Source organism: Ictidomys tridecemlineatus, chromosome 1 (genome assembly GCF_052094955.1).
Source record: "Ictidomys tridecemlineatus isolate mIctTri1 chromosome 1, mIctTri1.hap1, whole genome shotgun sequence".
Taxonomy (NCBI): Eukaryota; Metazoa; Chordata; class Mammalia; order Rodentia; family Sciuridae; genus Ictidomys; species Ictidomys tridecemlineatus.
Genome location: NC_135477.1, coordinates 70684847 through 70701374, shown reverse-complemented (window position 1 = coordinate 70701374; position 16528 = coordinate 70684847). Strand labels below are relative to the sequence as shown.

At 37.5% G+C, this 16528-nt stretch overlaps 1 protein-coding gene across 4 annotated transcripts in view; it reads right to left on the bottom strand.

Moving 5' to 3' along the window:
• Window positions 1–8996: 8996 nt before the first annotated feature.
• Stambpl1 (STAM binding protein like 1) overlaps window positions 8997–16528 on the bottom strand; it is a 44496-nt gene continuing 36964 nt past the window's right edge. For all 4 annotated transcript variants that reach the window (XM_005339184.5, XM_040272641.2, XM_078042197.1 and 1 more), the window contains 4 exons: window positions 16171–16308; window positions 11779–11891; window positions 10816–10915; window positions 8997–10114 (listed from right to left, as the gene is read on the bottom strand). In XM_005339184.5, the coding sequence (XP_005339241.2) occupies window positions 10058–10114; window positions 10816–10915; window positions 11779–11891; window positions 16171–16308 (408 nt within the window). In that variant the 3' untranslated portion in view covers window positions 8997–10057. The remainder of the gene's footprint in view (window positions 10115–10815; window positions 10916–11778; window positions 11892–16170; window positions 16309–16528) is intronic.

Genomic DNA, 16528 nt, shown 5'->3' with positions numbered 1-16528 from the left:
CTTTCCCAGGCCAGGGGTAGAATCCCATTAACTTGGGAAAGTCCACCTAAATGAAGCAAACAGGAAGGATTTGAGAATACATGGGAGATGTAAAAAACAAACACAGATTAAAGAGTGTCACTGGGAAAATCCACACTGACTTCACAATTTGCTGAGTGATTACTTTACACTCTTATAACCTCAGTATTGATTGCCTGATTCATGAACAAAAATGTCAATTTTTTATGTACATAAAACTTTGTAAACAACTGTATATTTATTAAATCACATATTTTATATTAAAACGCATATATGCATATGTGTGCATGTGTAACTTTTAATATATAATGTGTGACTTTAATATATGTATTAAGCTTTATATGTAAATGCATTTAAAATAATATAACTTAAGTTTATATATGTATGTGTGTGTATATGTACTTATATGTATACACACACACACACACACACACACACACACATATTTGGTATCAGGGATTGAACCCAGTGGCGCCTAACCTCTAAGCCACATTCCCATCTATTTTATTTTTTACTTTGAGACATAGTCTTACTAAGTTTCTCAGGGCTTCACTATGTTGCTGAGGCTAGCTTTGAACTTGCAATCCTCCTACCTCAGCCTCCCTAGTTGTTGAAATTATAGGCATGTGCCACTGGGCCAGTCTTAAACATGTATTAAAAAAACACTGATAAAGATTTAAAATCTCAGTACACACGTGGATCATCTGTTTCCCTTCTTCTTTTCACTCTCTCTCACTAAAAAGGATGCTACAGTTATATTCACAACAGAAAGGATGGGAAAGAGAACAGTACTTTTCAAGATCAGTACTGTCAATCATCACATGAAAGGTTTTGCACACATCTTTCATTTGTTCTTCAGAACTATGTGGGAAAAGTATTGATATCAGCCCATTTTATAGATGAGGGAACAGAGGTTATTCCAGAAATGCAATTATATAAGAGAGCTATCATTCATATATATATAAAATAGTCCCTACCATCACAATCCTGGCAGACATGGCACAAGCTTGTTGCTACTTGAGTTTGTAAACCCACACTCTTAGCCAGCATTTCTCAGTGAACAGGCCACAGGTCAAACTCATCAGGGCTTATTTTAAACACATGGGTTTATGGCCACTTTAAATATCTGATGAACTGGAAATTCTCAAACTGAGACTAGGAACAGAGGTTTTAATTAGATTTCTCAGCTGATACTTAAGTACATCAAAATTTTAGAATGACTGTAATATGATTAAGAGACAATTTCCACCTGTAAATGAGCGCTTTGGGGGCACATTCTATACCCACCAGACTTAAAATCTACGATTAATGTACAGCTACTTACTACCATATCATAATTTACATATACATTTTCAAAAGTTAGGCAAAAGTCACCAACCACTGCTGTCATCATTACAAGGTCTATTGACTTAAAACAGGCCTCTTGTACCGTCGTTCTTTGCATTTGCCACTAGGGGGTGCCCACTCTCTGATAAAGAAATAAGTGCTTGAAAGGTCTCTCAAGTACTGGGAGCAGGCATGCCTACTGGCAAAACTGAGGAAAACCAGATGAATTCACTGAAGGAGTGTTGGTGAAATGTTTCTTTCTTGTGAGTCAACCAGCTGTAGTACTCAGCACTGTCACAGAACATTAAATCCTGCCCTGGGTCCACAGGATGTCCAGTGACTTGAAGGGCTAAGTCCCCAGGATATGCTTCATCAAAGTCCTCAGAAAGATAAAAGCAGCAACACAGGATTGTCTGCCTAGTCAACGACCTTCTCTCTTCTAACAGTAACCAACCAGACCCTTCAAAGTATGTAAGCACACTTCTTCCAGTTTTCCACAATGAGTTTTTGTAACTTCTGAAGTGCTACAGTTTTCTAATAACATTTAATTCAGATGTGTGAGTAAATGTATGGGAAGAAGCACCATTTTTAAAAATAATAGTTTTCTGATGTTGGTATGGCATTATTTGTGCATCTTGGAAATTCTCTTTGGAAGAACTTCCAACACAGAAAAGCCTTGTTCAACAGAAAACAAGGAAAGGGGCCAGTTAGAGCTGTGGTTTTTCTGGGTCAGGGTAGGAGAAACAGATGTCTAAGTAATATCAACTCAAATGATGACTATCATGAACATTTTCCTGAGTTAGGACAGAGAAAGGCAGCAAGAAAATAGAGCCAGGCAAGGCTCTGCCTGAATGCAACTTAGAATCTAGCAAGGAAAATGGACATTAAACAGGGCAAACAGGGGTGATGAAAAAAAAATATCTGGGTACTTGCTCTTATGGCCAAGAGTTCTTACCTGAGCCAGGGGCTCGGAACAGTCTTCCTGGAGAGACACTAGTGCTTAATTAGTTTTTAAGAGGAACGAGTGAGTAAATAGGCAATAAAGATAAATTGGGGGCCAGCCAGGGGTTGAGGCTGGGTAAAGGCAAGTAGGACATACATGAGATTTTCAGGCACACTCCCAGAGATGGGGCAAGTGCTGCAGACACAGAACTGAAAAGGCCAATGAATTGGATCACACATGGACTTTAGAAGTACCACTGGCTTGACTGTAATTTTCCAAAGTAGAATTCATACCACTTACATTGAAATGCCTTGAAATCAGACACCAATTACAAGCAGCTAAGGCAACTTTAAATGAAATTTAATCTGATTCAATTCCCATTCCCAAGCATTTAGTCTTGCAAGTTAATTAAATTCTCCATCTTGTGTCTGGGAAATGAGTATCCAAACACTGCCACCTCCCATTCTATAATTTATTCATGGAAGCTACAGCTATTCCAGAATGTTCTCCTTAGCAACTTTATGCTCCTTAAGGGCTGAAGGGACTATAAATGACTGTTATTTGCCTGATTGGGTTTTTAACATACTCTGTTACCAAGGAAAACTGATGACCAGAATCCCACGGTTGGTGTCAGACTCCTACTTAGTTTATGTAGATTTTCAGACACCTAAGTCTCAGGTGTCTTTAAGCAGATTTTCTATTCTTAGAGAACAATATGTGTTTCTGTAGACATACTAAGTCAAAATATGGTCTTTCCATATTCTTCTTAAATCATGCCTTTTACTTCTTTCCCTTGACATTTAATTTTGAACCTTACTCCTCCTCGTTTTACTGGATCAGAGATTTTCTTACATTTCCTTGCATATGCTTTAAACCTCCAAAGAAATGGCCTCAGTATTTGACTTCTTTTACAAAATAACAAAACTTATTTGAGAAAACATGTATTAAACAGTTCTTAAAATTCTGTTCTTAAAATTTAGAACTAGCCCTGGTTCTTAAAAAAAAATAAAAAAGTTTGCGATTTCAGTTGAATGCCCCCTTAAGAAGGCAGGAACCATTGGGTACAATAGAAAGCAAATGCGGTCTTTTAAAGTGCTACTGCAGGTGGCTCTTGTTGGATCTCTCTCTTCTATATTTCTAACCCTACCAGCCAAAAGAGCTGACCATTCTTGATAAAAATAAAAATTTTTCTCTTTCTAAATACAGTGCTAGTGGATTTGGTCAAGGCCTGATACGGGTGACCTACAAGATGAGGGTTCACTGAATTATGAATACTTTAGACTTCATCAACTTTGTTTTAAAAAGCTGACTTTGAAAGAATTAAACTAATGATGTTTTGCTGTGTCCGAAGCACAATAAGATACCACTTCATCTCTACCAGGATGGCTATCATAAAATTTTTTAAAACAAACCTAACAGAAAAGAGGTATTGGTGAGGGTATGGAGAAACTAGGACACTTGTACATTGCTAGTGGGAATGCACAATGGTTCGGCTGCTGTGGAGAACAGTCTGGAGCCCCCTCAAAAAGCTGAACATATGATTCTGCAATTCTATTCCTCTATATGTAAGCAAAAAGCATTGAAAACAGGTCCATGCAAGTGAATGTTTGCAGCTCTGCTAATCACAATTGCCAAAAGGTGGAAAAAGCCTAAAGGGGCACCAATGGATGAGTAGGTGGACAAATATGTGGTCTACAAACACAATGCAATGTTAGTAAAAAAAAAAAGAATAAATTGGAACATGATACAACACAGATAAACCTTCAAAATGTTAAGCAAAAGAAGCCAGACAGAATAGTTCACATATTATATGATTCCCTTTATATGAAATATCCAGAATAGATAAATCCATAAAGATGGAATGAAAAGTGACAGGCACTGGGGATGGTAAGAAATTGGGAGAAACTGCTTTAATGGGTAAAAGAGTTTTTACTCTGGAGTGATGGAAGTGTTTTGGAACTAGATAGAGGTGCTGGTTATGCAAATACTACTGAATTGTGCACTTTAAAACGGTCAATTTTATGTTGTGTGAGTTTCACTTCAATAAATTTTTTACTTTATTATTTTATTTTTCTTGTGGTGCTAAGGATCAAATCCAGGCCTCATGCATGCTAGCCAACTGCTCTATCATTGAACTACAACCCCAACCCTAATAAGTTGTTTTTTAAAATAATCAGTTTCCCTGGAGAGAATTTCACAAATACAGAATTTCACTGCTGAAAGAAACCTGCTAAACCAGCCGATGGGTAAAAATTTCCCCAATGTGATAGAATGTGCTTGTGGCCTTCCCCTGAAGTCAGGGATAGAACAAATGTCTTCTAAGTTTGTGCTGTTTTCCTTAAATAAATAAGCTTTAGACTAGGAGGCAACCTAACAGAGCCTGGGGCTTGTGTTATAAACAATCTGTAAATGATTTTTCTCAGAGAAGAATTTTTAAAAATCCTTTTCAGAGTCAAGAATATAAATTCACTTCTCATTGCTTGAGTACATCTGGGACCCACCTGGACAAGGACTATTTCAAGTAAACAATTTTGGTTTTTCTCTATAAACTCTCACTTACCTGACACAGATGTATGGGTAATTTTCCTTGATGGAGAAAAAAGATCTAATTACCTCCATTTGGTTGTAGAACGTCTTGTGGTCTAGATAATGCCAAGGCGTTCACTTCGCAAAAACAAATTAAATAAAGCCAGTCTGCAATGCTCTTATTTTATTTTCCTCCTCCCAGGGTTTTTCTGTTTTTTTCTCTCTCATCTTCTGCATCTCCACACCCCACCACCCCTGAGTTCTAGCAAGCCAGTAACTATCTTAGGAGTATAATAAGCTTCTTTTGTAAATAATGTTACCTCCCCTATATTTTTCTCCATCTTTTCCATTTCTCCAGCTCTTTTTTGTTATTGTTGTTATTCATACATATGCAGGGATATGGATTTTATTAAATTCCTTTAATTATAAAAACATAAATTAAAACATAATCATAAAAAACATTATAATTATAAAACATTATAAACATGCAATATATATTGCTCTACTTAAACAAAGCCTTTTTTCCAAGAGGTTTACTTTTTTTCTTAAATTGAACTCCAATACCTAGTGTAACTTAATCCAGTGGCAATTCTTTTTGAAAACTGCCCTTTTAATGAGTAATTCCTTAAATCTACTTGAGGACATATTAATACCAGATAAAGACAATCTAATAACTGAAATTTCCATTTGCATTTGAATGGTACTTTTAAATGTAATAACTATGGGATCTAAAGATTTATATTGCAAAGACTCCATATGCCACTCCAAACATACAAACTATTAGCTATTTTAGAACTTCCCTAACTATGGTCTGATGTCTGTGTTTCCCCCAAATTCATATGTTGAAATCCTAACCTCCAAAGTGATGGTATTTGGAGGTGGGGCCCTTGGAAGATAATTGGGTCCAAAGAGTGAGACTCTCATAAGGGCCTTGTGATAGTGTCCTTACAACTAGAGACATGACAGAGATGATCTCTCTCCCTTCTGTGTGAGGACAGAACAAGAAGGCAGCTGTCTACAAATTAGGCCCTCACCAGGAGCCCGATCATGTGGCACCCCATTCTTGGACATCCAGCCACCCAAGCTGTGGACATAAACATTTTGTTATTTAAGCCATCCAGTTTATGATATCTTACGATAGCAGCCCAAACTAAGACATGAGTTTTGACAATTTCTTTTTAAATATATTTTTTGGATATCAGTATGATGACTCTATAGAAGCCACTAAATAATTTTTTTGCAGCAGTCCCCAAAGAAAAAAATGCAGTTGCTTCATGAAGGATCAAGATACTAGAAAATAAACAAGTTTCTTAAAAGAATAGAGAAGAGGTCTTTGTATACTGTTTGACTTCTCAATAAATAGCAAACTAGACTCTTCTAAGAACAAAGAGCTAAAAGTTTACCTTTCTTCCTTAGTCATTGCGAAATACATGGCATTTCTCAAGCATCCTCCTCACAGAAGACATTGCTCTTGCCAGACAATTCTGCAAGACATGCCACAAGAGAAACATATGCTTTCCACATTTGGGACCCCTTCAGCCTGTTTCACAACAGAAACCTTAACTAAGACCAAACTGCTATCATGACAATCTCCAACACCACTCATGTGGCTCCAACATGGGATGAGCTGTCGGTGAGGACGGGCAGAATGAACTCATTCTAGGATGTGGTCTCAAATAAAATGTCAATTTTCCACAAGCAAAATCCTTTCAAAAAGAAGCCAGAACAATTTCAGTAGCTGAGAAAAAAAGCCATAAACATTCTGCTTTCCTCTTCTGCATTTCACAAACCCTACAGAGAAGAGAATGATCTGTACCCCATAACAACAAAGAAAGCCACTCTTAGTCAGTCTCTGAGAAAAAGATAAAAAATATTTGTTAAGAATAGTTTGCTAGGGTTTTCATAATAAAATACACAGGCTGACTGGCTTAAAAAACAGAAACTTATTTTCTCATAGTTCTAGAAGCTAGATGTTCCAGATTAAGTTGTTAGTAAGGCTGATGTTTTTCTGAGACCAACTTCTCCCAGTATTTCATGTGGTCTTCCTGTGTGTGTGTCATTTCTCATCTCTTCTTATAAGGAAACCACTCATATTGGATTAGGATTCCTCTAGTGGCCTCATCTTAGCTTAATGATCTCTTTAAAGACCCTCTACAGATACAGTCACATTGTACAGTACTAAGGGGGTTAAGGACCTCAAAAATATACTAGGTGCTTGACACTGTATGTAATAAACAGACTAACATTCACATCCAAAGGAAGCAGGCTTAATTGGTTCAATTGTCTACACAAACACAAATCTAAAAAGAAATGCAGAACTACCGTTGTCTTAGGAGGTCAGGAAATGGCACGAAGGACTGCGAAGCTGATTCACGAGTAAAAGAGGGAGCCTCACTATTGCTGTGCAAAAAACCCAAGTAGCACCCAGGGAACTCCAGGGGTCAACCACCTGCTGCAGGGGCACTCAGCCACTCAGGGTGGGCTGGCTGGCTGTGCTCTCTGGATGGTGCATTCCTCAACGGTGTGCCCACACTCCTGTTCTCCTTTGGTTCTTCTTTCAGTGATGAAGCACTGGGGACTCATTCGACCAGGCAAGGTCAGGTCAGTGGTTTGTGGTCTCCAAGAGTCCAGCTCTGTGACAAGTCTGCTGACTAACTGGGTTTGGAAATCTAAGAAGCTAAATGTTCTCGGCTCTCAGTTGAATTGTTTGCGTCTCTAAGCAACATTCCATATGCAAAGACTTTTCCTCAGACGTCATTTTACATTTTCTTCATCTATTACTGTATCTTTGAATACAATACAGAAGATAACACTCATTTCACAACCACCACCTGTCCCTACAGTTATTTTTGCTAGAATAAATTATATAATCTTGTTCTTTGCTCAGGCACATGAGAATATCATAGTGTCCTTAAGTGTTTAGAAGTCAAGGAGAGCACACTTAAGAAAGAGCAGGGGAGACAGCCTTGCAGGGTCAGTTTGCCTTTAGCAAGAGGTGGCCACAGACTCAAGTCCCTAGGCCTAGGACCAGCCAAGCTCTCTTCTGAAATCTGAGACCTGAACTTTCTAAGGCTATAGGTTGTCAGACAACAGGAACAAGTCATCCATCTGCCCATCGTCAGCTCTTCATGGAAGAAAACAAGCAGAACTTGTATGGCATGCTTCTGGAATTGAGGAACAGATAAGTGGAAGAAGACATTAACTTATCCAAGTACAGAACACAGGGTATACCCCTCCTTCAGAAATCACCGAACTAAAAAGCAGATATTAGTACAATTAGGTAGAGTTCAGACACCAAGATGGAGGAGATAGCGGGTTAGAAAGAAGCTGCGGGAGGACAAGACAAGAAGTCATGTCCATTTACAATAAATCCCATTACCATGACAAGGCCAACCACTGAGGACTTATCACCATGACAACTCCTGCCACAGGTTAAAATTTTAAAATGATCCATGCAGGTAAAGTGGGGAGGGGAATGGAAAATATTCTAATCAGATACTCTAATCAGAAAATGAGGTAAGGTCTTCAATCGGGTCCATAGAGAGAAGAGAACACCCCACAGTTCAGGATAGAAGACTGTAATATCCAGACACGGGGGCCTTGAGCCTCTCTCTCTTGCTAGGCCCACTCCACTCTACATAATGGAGCATTACCTTCACCTTCAGTAAATCTGTACTATATCTGTTACTTCTGTGTGTCTTGCTCAATTTTCTGTTTGGGACACCAAGGAGTTGGACTTCAACTGGACATCCCAATGATAACAGTACTGTGCATGTATACATGAACTGTCCAGACACCTCAGATATAATGCCAGGAGGAAAGCAAGGAGTGGGATAGCTGTGGTTGAGCATATTAGACACGGGGAATAGAGGACATTAGATAGGATTAGTTTTACCCTGTTGGAAAGAAATGGAGATCTAAGAAGAGACAGTAAAACTATTGGAAGAGTTGGGGTCGGGGGAGAGAAAAGCTAGACTAGAATCAGCTAATACCCCAAAGGATAAGAAAGGGAACTAAGTGGTGGCCAAGTATGGTTCATCAAAGCTAGGGCAACCAGCTCAGGATTTCCCCAGGTGCCTGGGAGCAATTTCTGCCAAGACTGAAGTTGTGCATGCAGAACTGGTGTTCAGTATTGTGAAGACTCTTTCCATGTCCTCAAAGTAGTCAGCATTATCACTTTCACTTTTCTTATATTTGTAGCTGAATTTTTCCCACAATGTTTCCATTCTCAGGTTTTCCTCTAACAATCTAATTTGCCAACAGTATTCATAAGACGCCCATTACTTCCATTTAATCTGCACCTTTTGGTCTAGTAAGTGCTTACATTATCTAAGTCACAGACACAAATGCTACAGCAAGCCTCAGCAGTCCATGCCACTGTATTTAGACCCTCCTATTCAGTTCCAAATTTATTTCATTTCTCTTCTCTGTGCACGAAGGTAAACATAAATACTTCAAATTACAAGTATCTCTCTAAATTGTTTTTTTTTTAATTTATTCTATTTGGCTAAGGAATTGTCAGTTATCTCATCATATGCCTCATGTTTTTCTCCCTGTCACCCTTTTAACTTTTATGGTAATAGGTTCTGATTTTAGCTGAGATATTTTTGTTGCTGTTGTTTCTCTTCCAAGCTTCTCTGCCTTTACTCTTCTAAATCAAGTTAATAAATCCTATGCTGCCCCAGATCCTCTGATACCTGATCCCTGAGTTGAAGCCTGCCACCTCATGTCCTACAATGATTCACTGCAGACATGACTCTCAGCCTGGGATTTGATAACACTGAAAACCCAGGATGGGCTCTGCTGACTGTAGCCATGTTTCTTTTCACAGGAAAGCAAGAAACGGTTTGCTGTACAGACCACCTGCATACAGAATTTGTTTGGAATTACATTTTACATGATGTATTTTTTAAATATAACAAAACACCTAAAAGTCTAAACATGTATGTAGAGATCTCCATAAACACCAACCATTTTTTTTTTTTTGCAGCACAATTTATTATCTGGTGATAGTATTTGGGTACATTAATAGGTATTTGATTTAACACCATGTGACTTTTCTTGAGACAGAGCAACCCAAAAAGAAAACTTCAAAATGTGCAAGAGCAATAAATATCAAACTTTCTGGTCTAAAATGTATAAATATAAAATATCAGTCATTTCTGGAAACATCTTAAGAAAATCCAGCCACCACATGTCCATGGGCAGATGTCTGGTGTTGATGGTGCTTACATTCGGAACATATCACCTCAGATCCAACACAGTTATTTTTATGTCTTTAACCAACACGTGTTTGCATATCTAGGAAAGAAAAAATTGGTTTTACATCATAATGTTTCACAGATGATTCTCTTTAGGGAGAAAGCGCAGATTTCCTAATTGAAAAAAATTTCCTAATTTAAAAAATATTTCCAATTAGAACAAATATGATGTTTTTTTATTCATTTTCAACAAGAAAATATTTACAGATTGCCAAGTAATTTCCATTTTAAATAAATTCTGAGCTCTCTAATGTTTTTCTAATATTGTAGCCATAAAACTTCTAAACAAGCAGAAAGAAAAGATGTAGTCAAATAATTATTTGGGGGCTATATAAAGCTATCCAAAAGTACAATTACAGTTTTAATTGGTTATTAAAAAATGATTCATCCAAATGAAGCAGAAAGAATTCATGAGACACTTAATATCATTTTTTTTGGAATAACTGTTTGCTTATTTTGACACTGAAGAAAATGTTTCAACACCACACAAATAAACAAATATAAAGGTAATTTTATGCATATCAACCCTACTATGGAAATCCTAACATTTTGTTATAAATAAATAGAAGAAATCAAAGAAGTACAAGATTGGTTTTCTGCGATAAAGCTCTGAACTAAGCAGTATAGTGTTTTACTCCATATCACACTGCTATTATTTTTCTCCTTTAAAAGAGAATTTGGGTGGGGGGATAATAACAAAAAAAAAAATGCCTGCAAAGGTAACTAACACTGTGTACTCACACTGAATAGTCTGGGGTCCTTGGTGTGAGGATGAAAGCCCTTCTTTTTACAAGCAGAAACCTCAAGCATGCCCGCATTGGTGAGTCTGAAGATTCCAGTGCTAAATTTCAGGGTCAAAAAGAAAAACAAAAAGGTATAAAATTCAGGACCACTCGGGATTTCCAGATGCTTTACTTCAGTGACACAGCATACATAGTCCCCAAATGGGACAGAGGAAGAAAAACACAAAAAAAGAAATTCCACTGTGGTTTTTCTAAACCAGCATTTCCCTGACTGGTCTAGAGGAGAGAAACTTACGAGTAAGTAACACCTTCAGGACCATAATGGGTCAGGCAGCTGTGCTGTTGTGTGAAAGATCAGAAGAAGATCCCCCCACAGAGGAAATTACAAGGGGGAGATATTTCTAATTTTTCTTTTAATGGTATTTATAGCAACAGCAGCTATTTATTGAGGGCTTGCTGTGGTGCTCAGTACTAGGCTAAGAACTGTACATACACCATCACTTAATATCACCTTCTCATCAATCCAGGATGGGCAGACACTCACAGGGATCAGGTGTCTATCCTATGACATAAGGGTCAAGTCAGGACTCCAAAATACATTTGATTCCTGTGACCATACTCTGCAATATCTGATCTCCCCAAACGAGGGACATTTTGGAGGTAATGAGCCTAAGTCTGTGGAATTTCTTGTGATAGGACATAATACAGTAGAAATAGGTTCTTGAAAATCGAACTGCAAATAACAGTTAAGTGTTACCCACTTCAAGGTCTTATTAATCAAGAAAAGAACTAGGATTTTACCACTGAAAGGACCTTCAAAACCAAAGGCTGCAGAGATACTAGTATATAAGAGCCAGCTGCTACTTAATTCTTTTTCCCAAAGACCACAAGCTATGTGTAGACACACATGGACCCAGGAGCCCAAAGCCTTCCTTGGGCTCCCCTCCATAGTTACACTTACTCTTTATGCTTTGGTGAACAAACAATGGCAATAGCCTCTGGTAACATGAGCTGATAGGAACAGTGAGTGTGAAGATCAACGCTGGATAAGAAAGCAGTTTGGGTGGGATGTGTCTATAAAACAGAAAGAGGACAAACTTATTAGAGCAGCTGAGGCTTAGCCAGGCCATAGCCTATTCAAAAAAAAATTCTATTGATTTTTTTTTAAATTTTACCATCATTATTCCAATAAGAATGTTTTTCCCTGTAAGGTAATGGGGATTGAATCCAGGGGTAGCTTAGTCCACCACGGAGTTACATCCCCAATCTTTTTAACTGTTATTTTGAGACAGTCTCACAAAGTTGCTGAGGGTCTCACAAAGTTACAGAGGCTGGCCTCAAACTTGCAATCCTTCTGCCTTAGCTTCCTGAGAGATTATAGGTGTGCACCACTGCACACAGCCGAATAAGGATTTTTTAAAATATTTTGCTGACATCCTCTTTCCTTTTATGCATTCCTATTATTTGCTTATTTGGAATAACTACGATTTTGAGAAGTGGCTCCCAGGTCTGTTATCTACTTTCTTCTTGTTGGGAAAGAGCTAGAAAATGACTTGCCAGAGGATTTAAATAGATTACCATTTGATCAGCAAAACTCATCCATGATACTTATTTTATTATTTCAATTTTATGTATAAGAATCCTGAGACTCGGGAAAGTGGAGACCTTGGACCACAGATACTTCTATGCAAAACCATGGAAGGAACCTATTCACTGAATATTCCACATTACTGTGTATCCTTTATGGATCACCATTCTCTGTAAACAGAAAGGTGGGAGTCTGTAGGTTGTTGAAGGTGTTTGGGGTCATCATGCACAGCAATGAATATTCATATTAAGAGAAAGAAAAGGAGAATGCAAATCAAAAGAAACCTTCCAAAGTTCCTGGCTAAATAAAATCTTTGGTTTATCAGAGGCAAATGAGAGGTTCATATGTGAATAAAAAAATAAATGCATATATAATGACTTAAAAATTCACATTCAAACCTAACGACCCTTGAAAATGGAATATGACAATTTTATTTATGAAAAAAAAAGGTCTTTGATACACACTATCTGGGTCTTGGCTCCACGACTCACTTGGTAAAAGACACAGGGAAGATCACATAGCCTCCTCCTGCTCATTTCATCATTTATAAAAACGTATGAGAATCATTTTCTTGGTGGGGTTGTATAAAGATTAAATGGACTAATCCATGTAAAATTCTTCGAATAGTGCTTAACACAAAGAAAGGAGCCAAAGTCATTAGCTGTTATTATGACTCTGTTTTTGTTATTTTAATGTTGTCATTATTAACTAAGGGCACAGGCCCATAGTAATAGCTTAATGCCTTTACACAAGCAGGGTATGTGGTAGAAATGAAAGATTCAAAACTCTTCTCTACCTATTTATAGATTAAAGGTAAAATCACATGGTTATTTACAGAAAGATACACGTTCTGCAAGGAAAAATAACTCTTGGCCTATAAAGAATCACATAATTTCCCAACTTTCTGTGCGTAGGTGTGTCTGTGGGCACATGTGTGTGTGTGCGCGCGCGCATGCATGTGCTGCATATTGACCCCAGAGCCTCATGCATATTAAGCATGCGCTGTATCATTGAGCTACATCCCCAGTCCTATCCTAACTTAAAGAACCCAAATATTTAGTAGGAGCATGAATACAAGGTTTAAAGCCTATTTAACTGACTGGGAATGCTTTCTTTGAGTAACATAGTGTTTCCAATGTCTTGGTGAGAAAGTAAGAAGTAGTCAAAGGCACTACTGTGCTGTGGAGGCAGCAGTTTGTCAAACAAGCAAATCTCACTCTGCCCGTTAACTTATTTTCAAGAATGTACCCAACATGACTCTCTGAGCCCTTCATGTCTGCCAACAGGAGTCACTTCTATCCAATGAGCACAGGTCTCCTGGGAGGGTGGTGTGGCCACTCCCTGAGTCCATGAAAACAACACTGATGATGATGATGATGATGGAGACAACGATAATAGCTGCAGATGCCATTTACAGCAATTGAATAATGTGCCAGGCACGGAACTAATCACTGACTGAGAATTATATCATTGAATTCTCACAATAACAAGACGAGATCAGTGCTGTCATTATTCTCATTTTATAGTTGAAAAAAACTGAAGTAAGCTGGAGAGCAACTCCTTGAAGCTCATTAAGCTAGTCAAGTCAAGAAATCTAAATTCTATTCCAGGTCTGTCTGATTCTAATTCAGTCTTTGTTTTCTATGACTAATTTAGATCTGAAAAAAAGATCTGGAATTGGTTACTATTATTATGCTCCGTCAAAACCAGCATAAAAATGTTATTGCAATCATTGAGATTTAAAAATGTAACATATTCCTATTTTCATTGAATCACAATTTGATACAGAAAAATAAATTAAGTGAAAGTCCTAGAATTCTATAATTATGCCAAATTCATTACGTAAACAATCTAAATTCATTATGGCATGCATTCTATATACAGAAAATTATAGGGAAAAAAAACCATGTGCTTTTAATTTGGAAATTGCTTTAAATAGTCACATTAAGAAAAGGAGAATGCAAATCAAAAGAAATCTTCCAAAGATAAACTACCATTGACTTGTCAATATAATGTGTGGTTTAAAAGACTATCATTTTTAATTTGTTACAATTTCTATACTTCAATTTGTTTTGCTTTAAAGTACATTTTTGTACTTAGGTTAAGCTAAATATCAACTTTAAAACAGAGCAATTTTCAAGCACACAGCAAGGCTTATTTACAGGTAGAATGGGAATACAGTCTCCTCTGTGCTCCTAAATCACATAGTATCAAATACTTGACATGTGTCTGTGTATGTTGACCCTACTCAGTGCTTCTCTATAAACAAGAATACAAAATGATTACATCATTCTTCAGGGACTCTTGCCATCATCCAAGCTGTGCTCCGGAAATCTCAGCAAGCATGGGATGACTTGTCTCCACACACTATGGTTTGAATGATGAGATTCTCTCCAAAATTCTTGCTGAAGCTTAGTGTAACAGCATGAAGAGGTATGGCCTTTGGGAGGTGACTATCAGCATACTTCTAAAAGGGTTCAAGGTTGAAGGGAGTGCTATCTTGCTCTTCTGCCTCTAACATGTAAGGACCTAACATCAAAGCACCATCTTAAAAGCAGAGAGCAGCCTCATCAGATACGAGTACTGCCAGTACCTTGATCTTGGACTTTCCAGCCCCCAGAACTATTAGAAAGAAATCTCCGTTCCTTATAAATTCCTCAACCTCAAATATGTTGTTATAGCAGCATGGATGAACTAAGACAGTATCCCAAGTCCAGCTGGGATACTGTCTTAGGAGACCAAATGGAAAAGATAGAAAAATAAAGTATCATCATCAATAATAACAGTCATAATTTTTTCTGAGCCCCTAGAAAAATATGCTAAGGAATTCATTAAGGATGAATCCAATTATTATGATACCTATTTTATGGATAATAAAATTGATGTTCACATTGCTTAAGGAACTTGCTGAAGTTCCCACAAGTAAATTCTTAGCAGAACTGAGATTTAAACTCAAGTTTATTTGATTTGCAAACACTTTCCTACTCCTATGACGGCCTTGTAGATGGTAGAACCCAATGTTCTTGACCCTATCCATTAATCCGATTCCATGGCTGTTTACAGTGTGATATTTTCTTTCCTGCTCCCAGTCTTTCTCTCTCTTCTTGACCTATAGGGGCAGTGCAGTGAAGTGAATGGACCCTATCTGATATATACAAAAGCTGCTTAAATGAAACATCTTCAGAATGTTTTTAGATAATCTAATGTAAACCTATAGAAAATATTGTAACTGCTTAGTCAAATCTATAAAAAAAAAATCTGACTAAGCCTCCATTAGACTATGTGAAATCATCAGAAAGAGTCACCTAATTTCCAAACGTTTTAGGTTTTCTTTCTCAACTATGGGTGGTACAATAAATAAATAAATAAAATACCCCTCTTCAAATCCCAATTTGAGTGGGCTATGGAGGCACATGCCTGTTAATCCCAGTGGCTTGGGAGGTTGAGGCAGGAGGATTGGAAGTTCAAAGCCAGCCTAAGAAACTTAGCAAGGCTCCAAGTAACTTAGAGAGACCCAGTCTTAAAAAATAAAAAAGGGCTGTGGCTGTGGCTCAGTGGTTAAGCACTTCTGGGTTCAGTCCCTGGTACCAAAAAAAAAAAAAAAAATCCATATTTGACAGATTTATATACAGCCTAACATTGAATTAAATACTTTAATATAATAGCATTTATTATACTTAAAAAATACAAATAAAACTAAATTTCTTCAAGGAGGAAAATAATATGCCTTACAAAATAAACTGAAATCCAACAAGTCAAACATACGTGGATCCATCCCAGAGTGAGGAGATCGTGTTGATCCTGAACACTGAATAATTCTTCTACATTCTCCACATCACAATAGTCTGGCCCAGCAGACTGCTTTGGCACGATCACATGAGTAATAGTAAATTCATTATGTGTCTGAAAGACAATTAGTAAAAAGAACCGTAACTAGTAAATAGGAAAAAATGGGAAATGTTTTGCCACAAGACTAAAGCTTTCCCTTACAACCTGGCTCCCCCCTCACCCTATACACTCCATCACAATTTAAAATGTCCCAAATATAAAAGTGGATTCTTTGCCCCAAGTTTTGAGAGCCAGTTGTTTAGAACTCGAAACCCACTTTTATAGTAGCAAATCT